General features: G+C 43.1%; 1 protein-coding gene across 13 annotated transcripts in view; it reads left to right on the top strand.

Moving 5' to 3' along the window:
* The first annotated feature begins 15,224 nt into the window (after nt 1–15,224).
* The window catches only part of nbeaa (neurobeachin a), a 160,893-nt gene continuing 158,564 nt past the window's right edge, over nt 15,225–17,553 (top strand). For all 13 annotated transcript variants that reach the window (XM_054730804.2, XM_054730803.2, XM_054730802.2 and 10 more), the window contains exon 1: nt 15,225–16,441. In XM_054730804.2, coding sequence (XP_054586779.1) covers nt 16,127–16,441 — 315 coding nt within the window. In that variant the 5' untranslated portion in view covers nt 15,225–16,126. The remainder of the gene's footprint in view (nt 16,442–17,553) is intronic.

Raw genomic sequence — 17,553 nt, 5'->3', positions numbered from 1 at the left:
AAAAACATCCAAAAAAGAATACACAAACACAGAGACTCAAAATCTCAGAGCAGTTTCCAAGCCAGACCGAGGCTCTACTGAGGCCTTTCCACGGAGCTAGCTCTGTGGTCACGTGGGTCTAATGCTCATTAATTTTACAGAATTTTAGGCTTTTATTACACTTAAACAGAAGAGTGACAAAAAATTCACCCCCCTCAGAGTTGTCATGAGTGTAAACTAGATCATTTAAACAAAAAACATGTTTTGGTACCAGGCTGTAAACATGTTTGTTTCTGCTGTGAAATTGGTATTTTTAACATGGGAGTCAATGAGGATTTGCTCGCTTCTGACACCAGCCCCCAGCGGATGAGGGTGGAACTGCAATTTTTGGTACTTCCGGGTTGAAACCAATTTCTGAGCCGCATTGTGGGGGCTTGGGTGTAGCGCAAGGTTGAATGCTATGCTAATCACTTAGCTTCAAAACACACACACACAAAATAAACGAATCCCTTTTTGTTCCCCTCCCTCTTCTTCCTCAGTTAGCTCAAGTTTACAAACCGACATTAATTAAATGCAGTTGCAGTTAGCATTCAAGCTAGGTTGGTGTAGATAACAGAAGTGTCTGCGTAACTTTTACAAAAGAGTGAGATTTTTCCCTGTGTGTGTGTGTGTGTGTGTGTGTGTGGGGGGGGGGGGGGGTAGGTTTCCTCCTACGTTGGAGACCTTCGACTCAGGGGGTAGGGAGGAGGGGGATTCATAGGTAGCTTCAGCTCCTTAAGCAACAATGAATAGCTACAATAGCTCAGATGAACTTCTTCAGTGTGACAAATTGAGTAGGACAGTCAAATGCATGTGATCATTGCGCGAGAGTTGGTATCCCTGCCATAGTGCATGCTGGGAACAGGGGCATGTTCTCATTGAATGGGCAGCAGTAGTTCAGGAGGTTGAGCAGGTTGTCTAGTAATCGGAAAGTTGGAGGATCTATCCCAGCTCCTGGCAAAGAATTCTACAGTTGTATCCTTGGGCAAGACATTTAACCCACCTTGTCTGCTGGTGGTGGTCGGAGGGATTGGTGGCGCCTGAGCTTGGCATCCTCGACCCAGTCAGTGCACCACAGGGCAGCAGTGGCTACATGGTAGCTCATCACCACCAGCTGTATGTGTGCATGGATGAATGCTGTAGTGAAAAGCTTTATGGAGTCCTCTGTCTGTGAAAGGTGCTATACAATCATTTCATCATTGACAGCTCCCTCTTGCGGATGCACAAGTCAAAGACTCAAGGCTCAATGATTGGTTCTGCTGTTGAGGCCAGGGGAGGGAAATCAATCAATCAATCAATCAATCAATCAATCAATCAATCCTTTATTAATCCCACAGGGAATTTAGAGTTTCAGTACACACAATTCAGAGATCAGACATACATGGGCAAGACACATGACAAGAATTGGTGACTGTGGTCATTCGCAACCCGAGTTGCGCTACCTTTATAGAGATAAGAGGGTTACATGAGGATTGGTTCAGGTGGAGGGAAAAAAAGGCACTTCAGAGTTACCCTGGATAAGTTATAATAGATTACCTACTTTTTGTCATAGAACAGGGTCAGCTATTCAAATTTAAGCATTTTAGAAATTCCAGACTATATACCTCAGCGCTCTCACCCTCTGGAGTCCGTGATTCTGGTAAGTGTGACACAGAAAATATTTTTAGACATCCGAGTGAATGAAGAGGCCTCAAAGCAGCAGGGGGGTTCTCTCTAAGGACTCCCCCCTCTCATTCCTTTCCTTGTGTCCTTTAAAGCGTTGGATGGAAACGAAACCTCCAGTGTTTGGATCAATACTCAATCACATTTACCTACTTAGCCAAGTTCAATGCTGGGGACTGTTTTAGAGGACACATAGAGGGTTTGAACGAAGACACCACTTTGTAAAAACTCTCCCTGCATGTGAGTCAGCGTGTCCGTTACTCTCGTGACAGCAGAGAGACATCACTTTACCTTCTACCTCATTTAACATGTCAGTGGTTTATCTGGAAACTGGGACATGTGGCTGCAGCTCCTGAATGTTGATGATCTCTGCACGGTGGGAGTGCTGCTCCACAGGCTCTGACAAATGAGGGACACCATGCTGCAAATTACTCATAGTATAAAAAAGTCTCAGAAGGTGAATCGATAATTTTCTCTTGAATCCGTTTTATGCCTGAGATGGGGTTTTGTTTTGTTCATCAGTGCAACAGAAAAATGTACAAATCTGAAGAAAAAAACAAAAGCTTCTAAAATGACACAACCATTCTTCTTTTAATCATATTTTTCCTGTAAGCTGATTTCAGAAGACCTCTTCTGGAGACAAAAGAGAATGCATGTTTAGTTATTGCATGAGATCTTTGCACAGGGACAGAGAGGGTGATCGTCCTGCAGGAACTTATGAAATAATCTGTTTATAAACTTGATCCAAAAATTTCATAAAGGAATTGTACATTTTCTTCCTCCATACACTTTCCTATGAGGATGGTGTGGAATATTTTCTAGTAAATCGTTTATGCATTAGAAACCAACTTGTTCCAAAACAGCTGTGCTTCACTAGCAAATAAAAATCCATTTAGCATTAAATAATTCAAAAACAAACTAAATATGAACTAATACTGTGTTTTAATTTAATTTATTCATTCAGTTTGATTATCTTCATCTGTGAAATCTGAATGTGAGACGTTCACAGTCTAAGCTTTATATATTAAATGTTACATGGAGTATTTAACAGTGCTTTATTGATATAAATTAAATATTCCTGAAATTGTTTGTGTTTTAACATCTTATAGACAAAGCACAAGCAAAACAGTTTCAACACACACCTGATGCATCCGTCCTCGCAGCTGTTAAAAGGACTAACCTTCCCACCACATCTTGTTGTTTGAACATTGTTTTTCTTTATCTGCACTTTGTTCCTGTTGTTAAACTGATCAGAGAGCAGGGAAGAGGCAGAAAAACAGATGTTTGTCCCTCGAGAACGAATAATCCATCATCTTCTCCTAGACAACTGAGATAAGGTCATTAATGAATAAATTATTCTGTGAATGAATAATTAATGGGAGCATGCAGGCAGATGTGTGTACCGGTATGCTAGCATGTTTGTGGGTTGTTTCAGACAGGAATCAAGAGAAAGCACGACCTGGTGCAGCATGATAGTGAAGGTTCTCAGTCATCCAGGTCATGGTGATCCAAAGGGATCTGAATGAAGGCAACTGGACTTCTTTGGTGTCTTAAAGGTGTTTTTACAAATGCCGGCACAGCGGTGTTAGCTTGCCAGAGACATGGAAGCCTCACAAACTTATTTATTGCAAACAGTAACTATGTCCATCTGTAGTTTTTTTAAAGGAGAAAAACTGAGACACCCCCCCCCCCCCCCCCAAGCTGGCTGAGAAGGAAATCTATTTCAATGTAGCATTTCTTTCCCACATGACTAAACTGTTTTGAGATTTGTTCACTGTAGAATTCTTACATGTTGCTCCTTTAAATTTGAGCTGTTAGGGGAAACATGTTTAAGAATATATGAGGAAAATAAGTTATTGTAAATTTTTATTTGCTTCATTTGACACCATTAAAATGGTACATATTCATGAGTTGGTAACTTCATAAAAAACTGAAATATGTGGGGAAACTCAAGGCTATTTCTTCAGGGATTACTAAAATGAGGAGCAGCTGGAAGAGTAGGAGGTTGTGATGGCCACATCCATGTCCACACAACGGTGAACGTTAAGTACATTCTTGCACTTTTATGATTGCAGTTTGTACGTTTATATTTCTTTGGATTTATTGTTTAGATGGCTTAAATGCATTAGTTCTGATTGTAAGCGCGCACATTTAGTTAAATGCTGTATTTTATGCCTTTCATTTGTTCAATTTAAGTTGATTTGTTTTCTCTTACCGGTGCTGAGAGGTTCTCCACTTCCTGCTTCCTGAGATGGGACAGGCAAACAGTGGTGAAGGGGTTCTGTCAGCTACAGGAGGAGCTGATGGGGCCAAACCAGTAGCTCCGTGAAGAGAGGACTGAAGGATTTCCTTTAGTTTATTATTTTGTCATTTGTTAATTAATTTAAGTTTGAAGTTAAATAGTTATGTTTATGGGTTAGGATGTTTAGGTTTATTAACAATCTGACTGTACTGATTTGTAGTTTTGGTTTTAGTTAGTAAATGTTTGTCTAGTAATCCCTATTGTTCATATGGTCTGATCAGCCAGTGTGTAAATATACCCGTGTGTGTCTTTGTTTGTTAGGTCGGTTATGGTTTCAGTCAGTCAGTATGTTAAGTTAGATTTTATTGAGTTTCGGTTTGTTTGTTTGACCTCTTTTATGAGCTCGAGCTGTTTTTGTGAGGATATTTTAAAACAAAAAGGAAATTAAAGAGTCTATTTTTGGAAATTGCCTGTGTTGTTCCACTCATTCGGCTTGATCCCTCACAGAGATGAAGGACAGGTGTGCAACTGAGACAATAAGCCTAAACAAAACAATTTAAAGGACTGCATGGTGATGCAGTGGATAGCACTGTTGCCTCACAGCACGAAGGTTGCAGGTTCGAAACTCGGCTGCGGTCTTTCTGCGTGGAGTTGCGTGTTCTCCCCATGCATGCGTGGGTTTCCTCCGGGTACTCCGGTTTCCCCCACAGATCACAACATGCCCTATAGGTTATAGATTGTAAGTCGCTTTGGATAAAAGCGTCTTCCAAATAAATAAACATAAACATAAATAAACATAAAGGACAGACTCCAGGGGACAAAGAAAATAACACTAAAAATGAAGCATAATTTAACCATAAAATCAAACGTCACAACTGACCACGAGAGTTTTTGGCACTCGATTAAGTGGCTGGTCTGATTTTTTTTTCCTTTTAAAAATTACACATAATTTTTCTGGTGAGCACCAATTTAATTTTAAAATTTTAAACTCTTGAGACCCAAATTTGTACTTAGTGTGATTTAAAAGAAAAAAATAAATTCTAGCCATTACAGGTTTTTTTGACTCTCAAAAACGTGAACAAAAATGAATTAAAGAAAATAGATAAAACAAAACTGATCTGGTGGTGAAATCAAAAATAATTGTATTAGTTTGAGGCTAGCTACCTCATCTGAATATTCAGGTAAAAATATTGTTAGAGGAAAGGGATTATTAGCATTATTGGCACTTTGTGCCATAATATAAACACATGACCCTCCTTTTAATCTCTCTTCACTTAGAATATAATTACATTTCATGATGTTCAAACATGCACATTATGTTTTAAAATGTTTTTAATGTTTTTCCCAGCTCAATGCAATAATAAAAACAGCTGCATTAACTGTTATTTTACTTTCTGGTTCTGCTTTCTCCCTTGATAAATTCTGGCTGTGTTTGTGCTTCATGCTAAACACGACCAGCAGTAGCTCGGCATGGCGGTTCCAATATCCTTGGAAATCTCTGGATCTTGAGTGGAATTTTTAATAAACTTGTGAGAGTTGGAGAGTTGCTTTAGCGGCATGACAACCGACTCATCAGGAGAAAGTCTTCCTGGGATTGAAGACAGTAAAACCTAAATGTCCTCTTGACAGGAATACTGATGATTGTAGTTGCAGCTAATGAGCTGATGGGTTTGTCTTCTGGCTACAGTTGATCCGGGCTAAATATTCCAAATCTGGAAATTTTGTTCAAACATTTTTTTGGGGAAAAAAATAGCAAAACTTTCTTTTTTAAATTTCCTCTACAGTTAGCATGGTGCACAGCTGATGACTGGATGTTTTTAGAAAGATTACTCCTGACATGTACAGAAGTTTTAAAACTTGTCAGTGACCGTATTTTACCACAATGTTCTTTTATCCAGCCTGATTTTAATTTGCTCTGTTTGCAGGACAATGATTTATGTGTGTTATATACTTCCTTATTATTTATTTACTTATTTGTTTATTTATCCTATCTATTTATACCTTTTCTATAATGATGAAGGAGCTCCTATAACTGTAAATGACTGAAAAATGATAGCAGGAATCGTTGGTAATAGGAATAGTAACCTGGTATTGTTATTATTTTCTCCTTTAAACATTTTTGTTGAGCATTCACCAGCATAATTCAGGTCTTAAACCACAACCCTCAAGTGGTAAAAATATCAGAGCTTACGTACGCATCTAAGTCGAGCTACGGTAATAATCGAGCTAATACCTTAACCAGAATGAGTCTTTATGCTAGTTTACGTGCCGTTAGAAAACAAAATTATTGAATGAAGCCATCGACTCTGTGACAGTAGATGGTGACATGCGCCCTTTCACATTGGCATTCTTCTCATTAGCCCATAGCAACCAAAATATTACATAAAAGCTAGCGTGAATGGAGACAGGGAAAAAGAGTTGCAAAATGGCCGAAGGAATTGACAACGCTGCAGCACAGTACATTTGTTTGATGATGTTACACATCAGATTCATACAGACTTGTGGCGATATTATCGGAAGGCCACTTCCGCGGTCTTGTCACTCCCAGGAGGAGGAATGCCCATCCGGTCACAGCTCGGCGAAACTGGGATGTTGTTTACATGCTGAGAAATTAGATTTTCTAATCTGGTTGCCTTACCACGATGAGAAGTAGCCCAGTTTGGTTCCGTTTCAGCCAGAATAAAGCCAGAGATACACCGTGTGGCTTTTTCACTCATAGCATTCAGCTCCACTTCAAACCGTTACTTCCACACAGAGCAAAGTTCACGAGTCACGTTGCAACTCTGTATGACCCAATGCTAGGATGCGACCTGACTGCACACACTGCATGTGTGGTAGCAACACATCGGACCTGTTCATAGGCATCATATATTGAAATAAATTGTGTTGTTATTGATCTTTGTTGAAGCTTGCCGTAAAGGAGACGTAGGGGTTTATGGGGATTGGGGAGGGAAGTGAGCAATATTTTGAGATCCATTTTATTTGACTTAAATACAACAAACATGCTTTCTTGACAATCCGTGTTATTGTGGGCAGACACAGCATGTGTGGACATGAAAATGGCTGGGCAGAAGCACTGTGTGAGCATTTGGGTTGCAGCGCTGCTTCTTCAGTGCGATCCCCTCACAAGGGAAGAGCAAAATATCATGTTTATTTGATATAGTTGTGCCTGCATGTTGCTGATTGGGAACAAGTCGTAAGGTGTTAATCACTTCTCGTTACCCCCGGTATACTAGATGATGCAAAACCTGCCCCGACCTCAGAGATTCTCGCCCGAGTGGAAAAATCGTCTTTAAAATGGGCCAAATATCCCACAGCATATGCCCGGCTTTAGGTATTTGGCTGGGAATATACTTGCTTTGTAACCTTGTGTTGACATCATCGACCTATATACTGGACAATACGTGTCCATAGGCTCCAGTAATAAGTTTTTGTGCCAAAATGGGAGGTGGCCACCAACGCCATTTTGATCGTGTCACAGGTTCCGTCAAGCCCAGACAGTTCCACAAAAGGGAAAAGAGGTGGAGCTCAGGGTGGAGCTGTGAGGCTGGGATCAAATGACGACACCTGTCGAACTGAAGCGACGTAGCTACAAGCTAACCCAAAGCTAATGCTGAGGTGGGAGCTAAGCTAACGGAGGTAGCTACGTAGCCACAACTGGAGTTAAATGTGCACAACACCGGAGCTTCTGAGTCACAGATACGCCGGGCTGACCGCTGGGAGCCGCCTCGTCATTGGTCGGGTTTGGACCGAGCCAACGCGAGGGGGAGGTTTCAACTACCACGGTGGAGGTTAAAAGTAGAGGGTATTTGTAACCTCCCCCTCGCCAGATGGTATTTTCTAACGTTCCCCTTGGGCGGCAAATACAAAAATTCACAGTCAGAATGCGTGGGAAACAAATGCTTGATCACAGTGAGAGTAACGTTTTAGGTACCAAGAGGGTTAAGGTTAGGATGAGGGAGAGGGGAAGGTTATAAATAGTGAAACGTTAAGGTTTAGGTGCGGTTAAATGAGCTGGTTCGGTGCCGCATCAGCGGATATCCCATAGCGTCAGTTTCACGCTGCATTGGGATCTGCAGTTACAAAAGGGAAAAACCCCTTTTTCGCACATAAGTAACGAAAAAGGGCACGTTTGGCGTCAGGGATCTGACGTGGAGGGTGGCTGACCAAGCGTTTGTTTTTGACGCGCTGGGAGTGAGAATGTGTTGCCTGAGAGCTCCACATGCCAGCAGCCGCGCAGCTGACAGGCGCCGCTGCGATCAGAGATGTGCCGTGCTGCCGCTGAAGGGAGGGAGTCCATACCGATAGTCGGAACCCAGCTCCACCAACATGTCATATTTCAACCCATTTTCAAAAATACAGCGTTGTGATAAATGCAATGGGTTTTACCCTATTACATTTCAATTTCATGGTTAAACAGTACATGTTAAAATCTAAGCTCAACTAGTGCAAGAGCGGCAGTGACCTAAAATATATAAATATAATTTTACTCACCAAAATAAATGAAGTGGAGACTCCTTGGACGCTCTATTAGTGCAATTAATACCACAGCAAGTCATTTCATCTAACAATTGCACAAATAACATCCAAAAAAGAATACACAAACGGCACAACTAATGGTCTAAGTTGAGAGACTAAAAATCACGGAACAGTTTTCAGGCGAGGCCGAGGCTCAGACTGAGGCCTTTCCCCGGAGCTAGCTCTGTGGTCACGTGGGTCGGATGCTCATTAATTATACAGAATTTTATGCTTTTAATACACTTAAACAGGAGAGTGAGAAAAAAATTCACCCCCCCTCAGAGTTGTCATGAGTGTAAACTAGATAATTCAAACCAAAAACATGTTTTGGTACCAGGCTGTAAACATGTTTATTTCTGCTGTGAAATTGGTATTTTTAACATGGGAGTCAATGAGGATTTGCTCGCTTCTGACACCAGCCCCCAGTGGATGAGGGTGGAACTGCAGTTTTTGTCACTTCCGTGTTGGCTTCAATTCCAGACCCGAATTATGGGGGCTTAGTTGACGCAAGCAGCATTTCACATACTAGCTGCTGCACTGCACGTAGTACGGCTCCCATCTACCTGAATCCTCTTGTAAAGGCTTACGTCTCGGCCCGACCGCTCCGGTCATCATAGGACCGTTGGCTAGCAGTGCCTACACCACGCTCAGGACAATCCAGACTCTTCTCATGCATCGTTCCATAAATGTGGAATGACCTTCCAAATACTACCAGAACAGGAGCTTCCTTTTCAATTTTCAAGAAACTCCTGAAGACCCTGCTCTTCAAAGAGCATCTTCTTAACTAGCACCCCACACCCGTCCCCCCTCTCTACTGTCCACTCCTTTGTTCCCTCCTCTCCATGATTGATGTCAAGTTGTTGTTGTTACTGTTGTTGTTAGCCTCAAGGGCAACATGCCGATTATCACTTGTAAGTCGCTTTGGACAAAAGCGTCTGCTAAATACATAAACATAAACATAAACGTAGTACTAGAGTACTCCACTAGGGGCACAGAAGAAAACTCAGACCAGAGTCCCGGGTTTGTAGGGTACAACCAAAAGAAATATGTAGTTAATAGAAAAGGTCAGCAATTGGTTAATTTTGAGATCCTGACAAAAAAACAAAACAAAACAAAAAAAGCAAACAACAACAACAAAAAACAGAGATGGAGTTACAATATCAAGTATGTTTTGCTGGTTTGAGCAACTCCCTCTACTGGTTCCTCACATATTGCAGCTTGCAAAGGATTTGCGTGAATTTCAGAGGAAGCCCACAAGCGATGTTTCTCGAGGCAGCCGTTCTAAACACGTAAATAAAAGCTAGTACATTCTGGCTCATAACACTCATTTTTAAAGTCCAACTTGAGGTGGACTAAGACAATTATTCTGTTTTCTGACAACGCATGTAAACGCACTAACAATGCCCGTCTCCTTCTTTTTCTTTTTCTTTCTTCTTCCAACTCTCTGCTCATGCAAAAAGAGCTTTTTTTATCTTTACAATACGACTAAGCTGCTTTCAGGTCTTCCCTGGTGATTATCTTCTGTTATTTTAGCTTGTTTTGGAGCAACTGAGAACATAATCTGCATAAATCAGCTATTCAGTCTAAAGATTAGAAAGGATCAGTAAAATGAATCAGTAAGAAATGTTTTAGCGTGTTTTACCTTACACTTTAAACAATTGCTGAGGAAAAAAAACTATGTAATTTGCAAGAACTTTTATTTAAAGCAAGCTAATATATAAAATAACCATTGGTGAGGGATGTGTGATCCAGTTCTTATGTGCATTTTGTGCAAAATTTATTAAGTTTAATGTTTAGCCGTGTGAAGGAAATGCTTGTTAAAAGAGATTTTGCTTTGGGCCTTGAAATGCCTTGAAACAGCCCTGTTAGTCACATTTAGTTACACTTTTAGAGCATTTTGGTTTGTAGCTCCTGCTTTTTGGAGTGCACAAAAATAATAGAATACTTTGAAAACAGCATCCTCAATAAAATCTTAGCAGTACGTTAAATTGTTAAACTATGGCAACAATAAACACACAAATGCAAGAAATCTCCTGATTTGAACTAACCAAGCCAACCGAGTTTGTTTTAGATAACATAAAAATGACTCACCTGAGAAATTACAGGAAGTCTCCAAGAGCTAATGTGTTTGTTTTACCTCTGTAATCAGACCATTTCTCTTCCCCATCACATAAACGCACATATGGATGCAGATTATATGCAAGACTGCCCATGTGGACACGGACTCTCTCTGCTGCTGATGACTTACATCTGTCTGTGAAAACAGGAAGTTATTACCCGAGTGTCTGTCTGAGCCGAGGTCATCACTGGGTACATCCATCCATCAGCAGGGACGCAAATCTTCATTTTGAAATTTGTTCTTACTCTTACTCTGGGCTGCGCAGTGTTGCAGTGGTTAGAGCTGTTGCCTTGCAGCGAAAAGGTCCATGGTTCACTTCCCGGCCTGGGATATTTCTGCATGGAGTTTGCTTGTTCTCCCTGTGCATGTGTGGGTTCTCTCCGGGTACTCCGGCTTCCTCCCACAGTCCAAAACCGTGACTGTTAGGTTAATTGGTCTGTCTAAAATGTCCTTAGGTGTAAGTGTGTGCGTGTGTGCGTGTGTGTGTGTGTGTGTGTGTGTGTGTGTGTGTGTGTGTGTGTGTGTGTGTGTGTGTGTGTGTGTGTGTGTGTGTGTGTGCATGATTGTTTGTCCTGTGTGTCTCTGTGTTGTCCTGCGATGGACTGGCTCTCTGTCCAGGGTGTACCCCACCTGATTGCCCATTGACCGCTGGAGAAAGAAGAAGAAGAAGAAAATATCATTTCTATAGCGCCTCTCAAGATAAAAATCACGAGGCGCTTCACAAAAACAAAAACAAAAAAGTAAAAATATAAAAAAGCATTTAGAAAATGTTTAAAAATATATTTTAAATTAGCAAAAATAGGCAATTGGGATTTAAAAGAAAAAATGTTAAGAAAGAGAGAGTGTGAACAGGAAGGAGGGAAATCAGTGGATCCTGAGGAAGGCGGAATAGGTGGGGAGAGCAGAATAAAGAGAGGGGTTGAAGAAGGTCATACAAAAGCCAGCTTGAACAAGTGAGTCTTCAGCTGCTTTTTGAAGGAGACCACTGAGTCCACTGATCTCAGGCTCAGGAGGAGAGAGTTCCAGAGTCTGGGGGCCAAAGCAGCAAATGATCTGTCATCTTTGGTCTTTAGCCTGGTGCTGCACAACCAGTAGGCTTTGATCACTGGACCTCAGGGACCTGCTGGGGGTGTAGGGACTAAGAAGATAACCAATGTAAGATGGTGCTTGTCCATGTAGGGCCCTATGGACCAGAACCAGGATCTTGAAATGAACCCTGAAGTTGACTGGCAGCCAGTGAAGCTGGAGGAGAAGTGGGGTGATGTGGGTGTGTTTGGAGGACTTGGTCAGAAGCCGAGCACAGGCATTCTGAACCACCTGTAGACGGTTCAGGGAGGTTCTGCTCAGACACGTGAAAAGAGAGTTACAGTAGTCTAAGCGTGAGGAGATGAAGGTGTGGAGAACTGTCTCAAGTTCAGAGCGGGACAGAATGGGACTCAGCTTAGCAATGTTCCTGAGATGGAAGAAGGAAGAGCGAACAAGAGAACTGACATGAGAATCCAGGGTGAGAGCTGGGTCAAAGGTCACGCCAAGATTCCTGACAGAAGGTTTGGTGTGGGAAGCAAGCTGACCAAGATAGTCTCTGACTTTGGGAACCAGCTTGTCTGGGGCACAGATGAGGTTCTCAGTCTTATCTTCATTCAGCTGAAGAAAGCTCCCAGCCATCCAGGCTTTGATAGAGTCTAAGCAGGTGTGTAACAGCTGCAGCTTAGACATCTCATGGGGCTTAAAGGAGATGTACAGTTGGATGTCATCTGCATAAAGATGGTAGGAGATTCCTTTGAAGGAGCTCAGGATGTGCTGAAGAGGAAGCAGATAGAGGAGGAAGAGCAGAGGTCCCAGCACAGAACCTTGTGGGACACCATGGGTAAGAGTGGTGGTGGAGGACCTAAACTTGGAGATGGTCACAGAAAAGGAGCGCTCAGAGAGATAAGAGGAGAACCACTCCAGAGCAGAACCTGATAGGCCTACCCAGTCTCTCAGCCTCTCCAGTAGCAGGTGATGGTCAACAGTGTCAAAGGCTGCAGTCAGGTCCAGCAGGACCAGAACAGAACAGTCCCCTGCATCACTGTGAGTCAGAAGGTCATTAGAGACCCTAAGAAGAGCTGTTTCAGTAGAATGAGCTCTACGAAAACCTGACTGGAAGCTATCATAGATGTTATGTTCATCAAGAGAAACTGTGAGTTGTTAAGCCACAACCTTTTCCAAGATCTTGGAGATGAACGGAAGTTTAGAGATGGGTCTGAAGCTGCAATGGAGAGAGGGGTCGAGACTCGGTTTTTTAAGAAGCGGGTGGATGACAGCGCTCATAAAGTAAGCAGGGACCTGACCAGAAACCAGAGAAGCATTAGTTATAGAGAGCACGCTGGGTCCGATGGACTGAAAAGCACTTTTAAACAAAGATGAGGGTAAGATGTCGAGGGGGCATGCAGAGGTCTTCATAGAGTTAACTAGTTTGGTTAGCTCAGGAAAAGAAACAGGAGCAAAGCTATCTAGGATGATGGGCCTGGTTGGAGTCGGGAGAGGCGGCGATAAGGCTGAGGGAGAGATGCTAGATCTAACCTTATTGACTTTGTCCACAAAGAAAGACAGAAAGTTCTCACAGTCTGTAACAGAGTGGATGGAGGCCGTAGGAGAGGCAGGAGAGACGATGCTGCTGATGGTGTTGAACAGCACCTTGGGGTTCCCTTTGCTCTGGGACACCAGGTTGGAGAAATAGGAAACCCTGGCATCTCTGACTGCGGAGTTAAAGGGTGTCAGAAGATCCTTTAGGTGCAGCAGATGGATGTGGAGATGGGTTTTCTCCCACAAGCGCTCAATTTTTCTGCATTGGCGCTTCAGGCTGCGAAGGCTGTCATTAAACCAGGGAGTAGGGTTCACTGCAGGAACTGATCTGGTTCTGACAGGACAGACGTTGTCCAGAATGGAGAGGCAGTGCTCGTTGAACTGAGAAGTTAAGGAATCTGGGTCGTTGTCAGAAGAACAGGGTGGATCAAAAGCAGCAGAAAAATTTCTAGCTGTACTCTCATTAAGAAAACGAGAACTAACCATACGGTGAGCAGGAGGTGGGGACGCAGAAACTGACAAGTTAAAGAAAATGCAATGGTGATCTGAAATATAAACGTCCTCAGGACAAACACTGTCAGCATTTAGACTCAGGGTAAAAACAAGGTCTAGAGTGTGTCCCCTGGTGTGTGTGGGGCCAGATACATGCTGGGTAAAGCCGAAGGTGTCCATAAGGCTGGAGAAATTCATGGCAAAGAGATCGGAGGGATCATCAACGTGGATGTTAAAGTCACCCACAATCACCAGTCTGGACAGCTTCACAGTGGAGGATAGAAAGTCACTAAACTCCTGAAGGAAAGCACTGTTTGGACCAGGTGGACGATAGACCACAGCACAGTAGAACGGGTTCTTACGCCCGACTTTAATCAGCTGCAGTTCAAAGGAAGCAAAGTGACCAGAGGTTGTAGAGCTACATGGAAGATGGTCTCTGAAAACAACAGCTAGGCCTCCACCACGACCAGAACCCCGGGGCTGGCTAAGAAAAGAATAACCACTCGGGCAGAGTTCAATCATACCAGAATAATCAGATGTTTGCTGCCAAACTTCAGTCGGAAACAGAAAATCCAGGCTTTTAGAGAGAATTAGATCATTGAGCAGGAAGGACTTATTGTTAACAGAGCGGGTGTTCAATAGGGCCATGCTGAGTGAGGAGGAGGAATCAGAAACTACAGAAACAGCTGGAGTTAGTGGACGTAAATTAGCAGGGTTAGATCCACGGTGTTTATAAAAAAACACTTATGGAGGGAACAGGAGGAGAAACCACTGAGGAATGAGGATAAACCGACCTTAAAAAACTTGGATGGATGAACCGCGTCCCAACGCGGCCTGGCGGGAATGTGGAAGTGGCGCTCAGGTCACCAAACAAAGGACAAGAAGCTAGAAGATCGCGCCGATGTTTACCAGATAAACCACGCTTTAAGAGAAGTCTTATCTCACCTGGATTCCTGCTCGTTAAAGTTAGAGTTAGCCTTGTTTAAATTGTTTAGAAATAAATCTTCTTAAACTTTTTTAAGAAGATTTCTATGGAATCTCATCTTCGATGGTTTCCTATGTAAGATGTAACTATTGATCCACGACAACAACAAAGCTGCAGAAGCCAAGTCTTTGTCTGAAAACAAAGAGGAAAGCATTTGTGTGTGAGGAACTTGTCGTTGTGGTCGTGTGTAAGCGTAAGCTCGAGCCAGAGCCATGTGTGCGATGTTCAAGAGACATCATCGTTTCTGTGAAAATACACTTTATTAAAGGACTTTGTTGAAGAACGCATAATGCAAGACATAATGTAGATGTGTTAAATAAGAAATCAGTCAGTAAGTGATGATGCTTTGTACAGTGGCAACCCCAAGGGGTGGCGGGGGGTGGGGGGCTTGGCCATCCCTAGAAAATTGATTGATTCTTTACATTAAACAATAATGTAACACTTTATAAACAGTAACAGAGTAAACAAATAAATAAATCTTAATTAAAAAAATCTAGATAAGTTTCTGCTGCTTGTCATTTTCAAAACGGGCTGCATGGTGGTGCAGCTGTTGCCTCGCAGAAAGAAGGTTGCAGGTTTGAAACCTGGCTGCAGCCTTTGTGCGTGGAGTTGGAGTGGCTAAACTCTCCCAGAGTTACCATAAGGACTGATTCTGCGGGTCGGCCCAAAAATTTCTCTGGCTCCATCTGGCCCCCTGTGAAAAATTTCTGGGGTCACCACCGGCTTTGTATGATGGATTTGATGAAAGGATGCAAAAACAGTGAAAAGGTTTCGGGATGGGAGATGAGAGCTGAGGATGGAAACCTGAAATGGACAAATAAAAGATGAAACCTGGGTCATGAAAGTGGAGTGTGGTAAATGTTTTAGTTATTTTAAAAATCAAAGTAAACATAGTAGTCAAAAATAGGTCAAAACATAATAGCTATTTTGGATGTTTTGTCATTGTTTTTATTTCAAACTCTGTTTACAGTCTTTGACTAAGACCATAGAACCGTTTTTGTTTTCATTGGTCGTATATATTTGTTTCAATTAAGTTATTTAAAGTTCAAAACACAGACCGTAAGTATTTAAAAATGTATATAATGATTAATAAAAAAATATTTGAAGCAGTGACGTCTCGTTTGCCTAATCCGCGCCCTCTCAGGGAGTCTGAGTGCGCATGCGCGTCAAAAGCGCGCAACCGCAGGCAGGGGGCGCGAACGCGGCGCTGTCACCTCCACGACCGCCGCACTGACTGCAGCCTGCCAATGAGAGGAGAGGAGAAAGAGACCTAGGATACAGGCTACCATTCCTACAAGGCTCCATACGTTTTTTTCTTTAGCCTTATGAGTCCCTACACATTTTCAGGAGGATAGAGTGAACTCTGAGGATTTCGAAAGCGCCGTTTCCCTTTGTTTTTTATTTTATTTTACCTCCCTTCGCAGTGGATGGTTTTAAAGCAGCAGCACCAGCAGACGCCCGAGCTTGCAAAGCAGGTGTGAGAGACAGCGGCGACCGCTCCTCTTCTCCCTGTTTCCAAGGGGAAATGTCGAGCGAGAAGCCGCTTTCAGTAGCACCGGGCGCTGCTTCTTTACTCACGGACACAGACCGAGACTCGCATCCTCCGTCGGGCTCCTCCGGGCAGCACCAGCAGGTCGTCGCCACCGCCGCCGCAGGCGCTGGCTCCAGCTCCAACGGGGACAGGATGGTGTCTGCAGCCGGCTCTATGGTTCTCCCGGCTGGGGTGATCAACCCCGCCGTTCCGATCAGGAATATCCAGATGAAATTTGCCGTGCTGGTGGGCCTGATCCAGGTCGGGGAGGTTAGCAACAGGGACATCGTGGAGACGGTACTGAACCTGGTGAGTGGATGCGAGGAAATATTAGAAACAGAAAGACGAAGCCATAGAAAACAGAATCGGTGCGCTCCGCCTGAGTCTCTATGTTTTATTTATGAAGCTTCACTCCCCCGGTTGTGTGGCTTTCAGGGTATGATGTCATGTATTTGTTCAGAACATCTAAGTGTGGTTTTTACATTTTCTGCTGGTAAAAAAAGGGACCATACAGAAGATGAAGGCTGTAGGAGGACAGCATGATGGTGTTTTAACGCAAAGCCCAGGGAAGAAGAAGCATGTGACCCCTCCAAGGCTTTGGGGGAAGTCTAATCAGCAGCCATTGTTGACTAAATGACTAGTATTCTTTTGGGCACTTATGTTTAAAAAGAAAGAAAGAAACAAACAAACAAAAAAAAAAACATACGGTGTGGCTGCACTGGACCATTGTATGCTGGCTATTCTCTTGACCTCAATATGTACCCTGGAGTGATGCGGGAGCCGAAGCACGGTTACATTATTGCGCACAACACCGCGACTTGAATCTGCTCCCCTAAAGTGTGAATTTCCTGCAGGTGCGTGTGTGTAAAAACAAAAACTAATGTAACGTAGACAAAGGCCGACTAGCATTAAGCTATCCAGCGACACGCACACGCGCTTGTGTGCATGAGCATGGCTCAAAATTATGCACAGGCCTGTTGTTGCAGGCAGGGCCCTGCATGCTGCGCGCTGAGGAGTGATGTATAGGTAGCGTTTGGTGGTTTAGTGGTTAATATTACAGAGCATCACACAGTTTATTCATGGAGCAGATATAGGTGCCCCCCCATCTTTATTCATCCATGAGAGGTTGTGTGTGTCGGTGATGCTGGGCATGTACCCAACACAACACACCAGAGGACTTAATCCAGCTGGGACATGACTGGTGTGGGCTGTTACGAAACAGATGGGCAAAATGTACAGCAGACGCTCTAAAGTAGAGCTTCTGGAGGACGTAGGACGTTCCTCCCAAATTCATGCTTCATGATTGTGCCTTTGTGCTACCAGAAATAAGCTCTCATCAGTGATCCAGACATTTAAAAGTAAAAGTCAGTGTAATGTCTGCTCGAGACCAGACTATTTTTGGGCTCCACGTAGCTGGTGGC

The sequence above is a fragment of the Nothobranchius furzeri genome, chromosome 10 (assembly GCF_043380555.1).
Source record: "Nothobranchius furzeri strain GRZ-AD chromosome 10, NfurGRZ-RIMD1, whole genome shotgun sequence".
In the NCBI taxonomy this organism is placed as follows: domain Eukaryota; kingdom Metazoa; phylum Chordata; class Actinopteri; order Cyprinodontiformes; family Nothobranchiidae; genus Nothobranchius; species Nothobranchius furzeri.
This window is presented reverse-complemented; position numbering and strand designations above follow the sequence as displayed.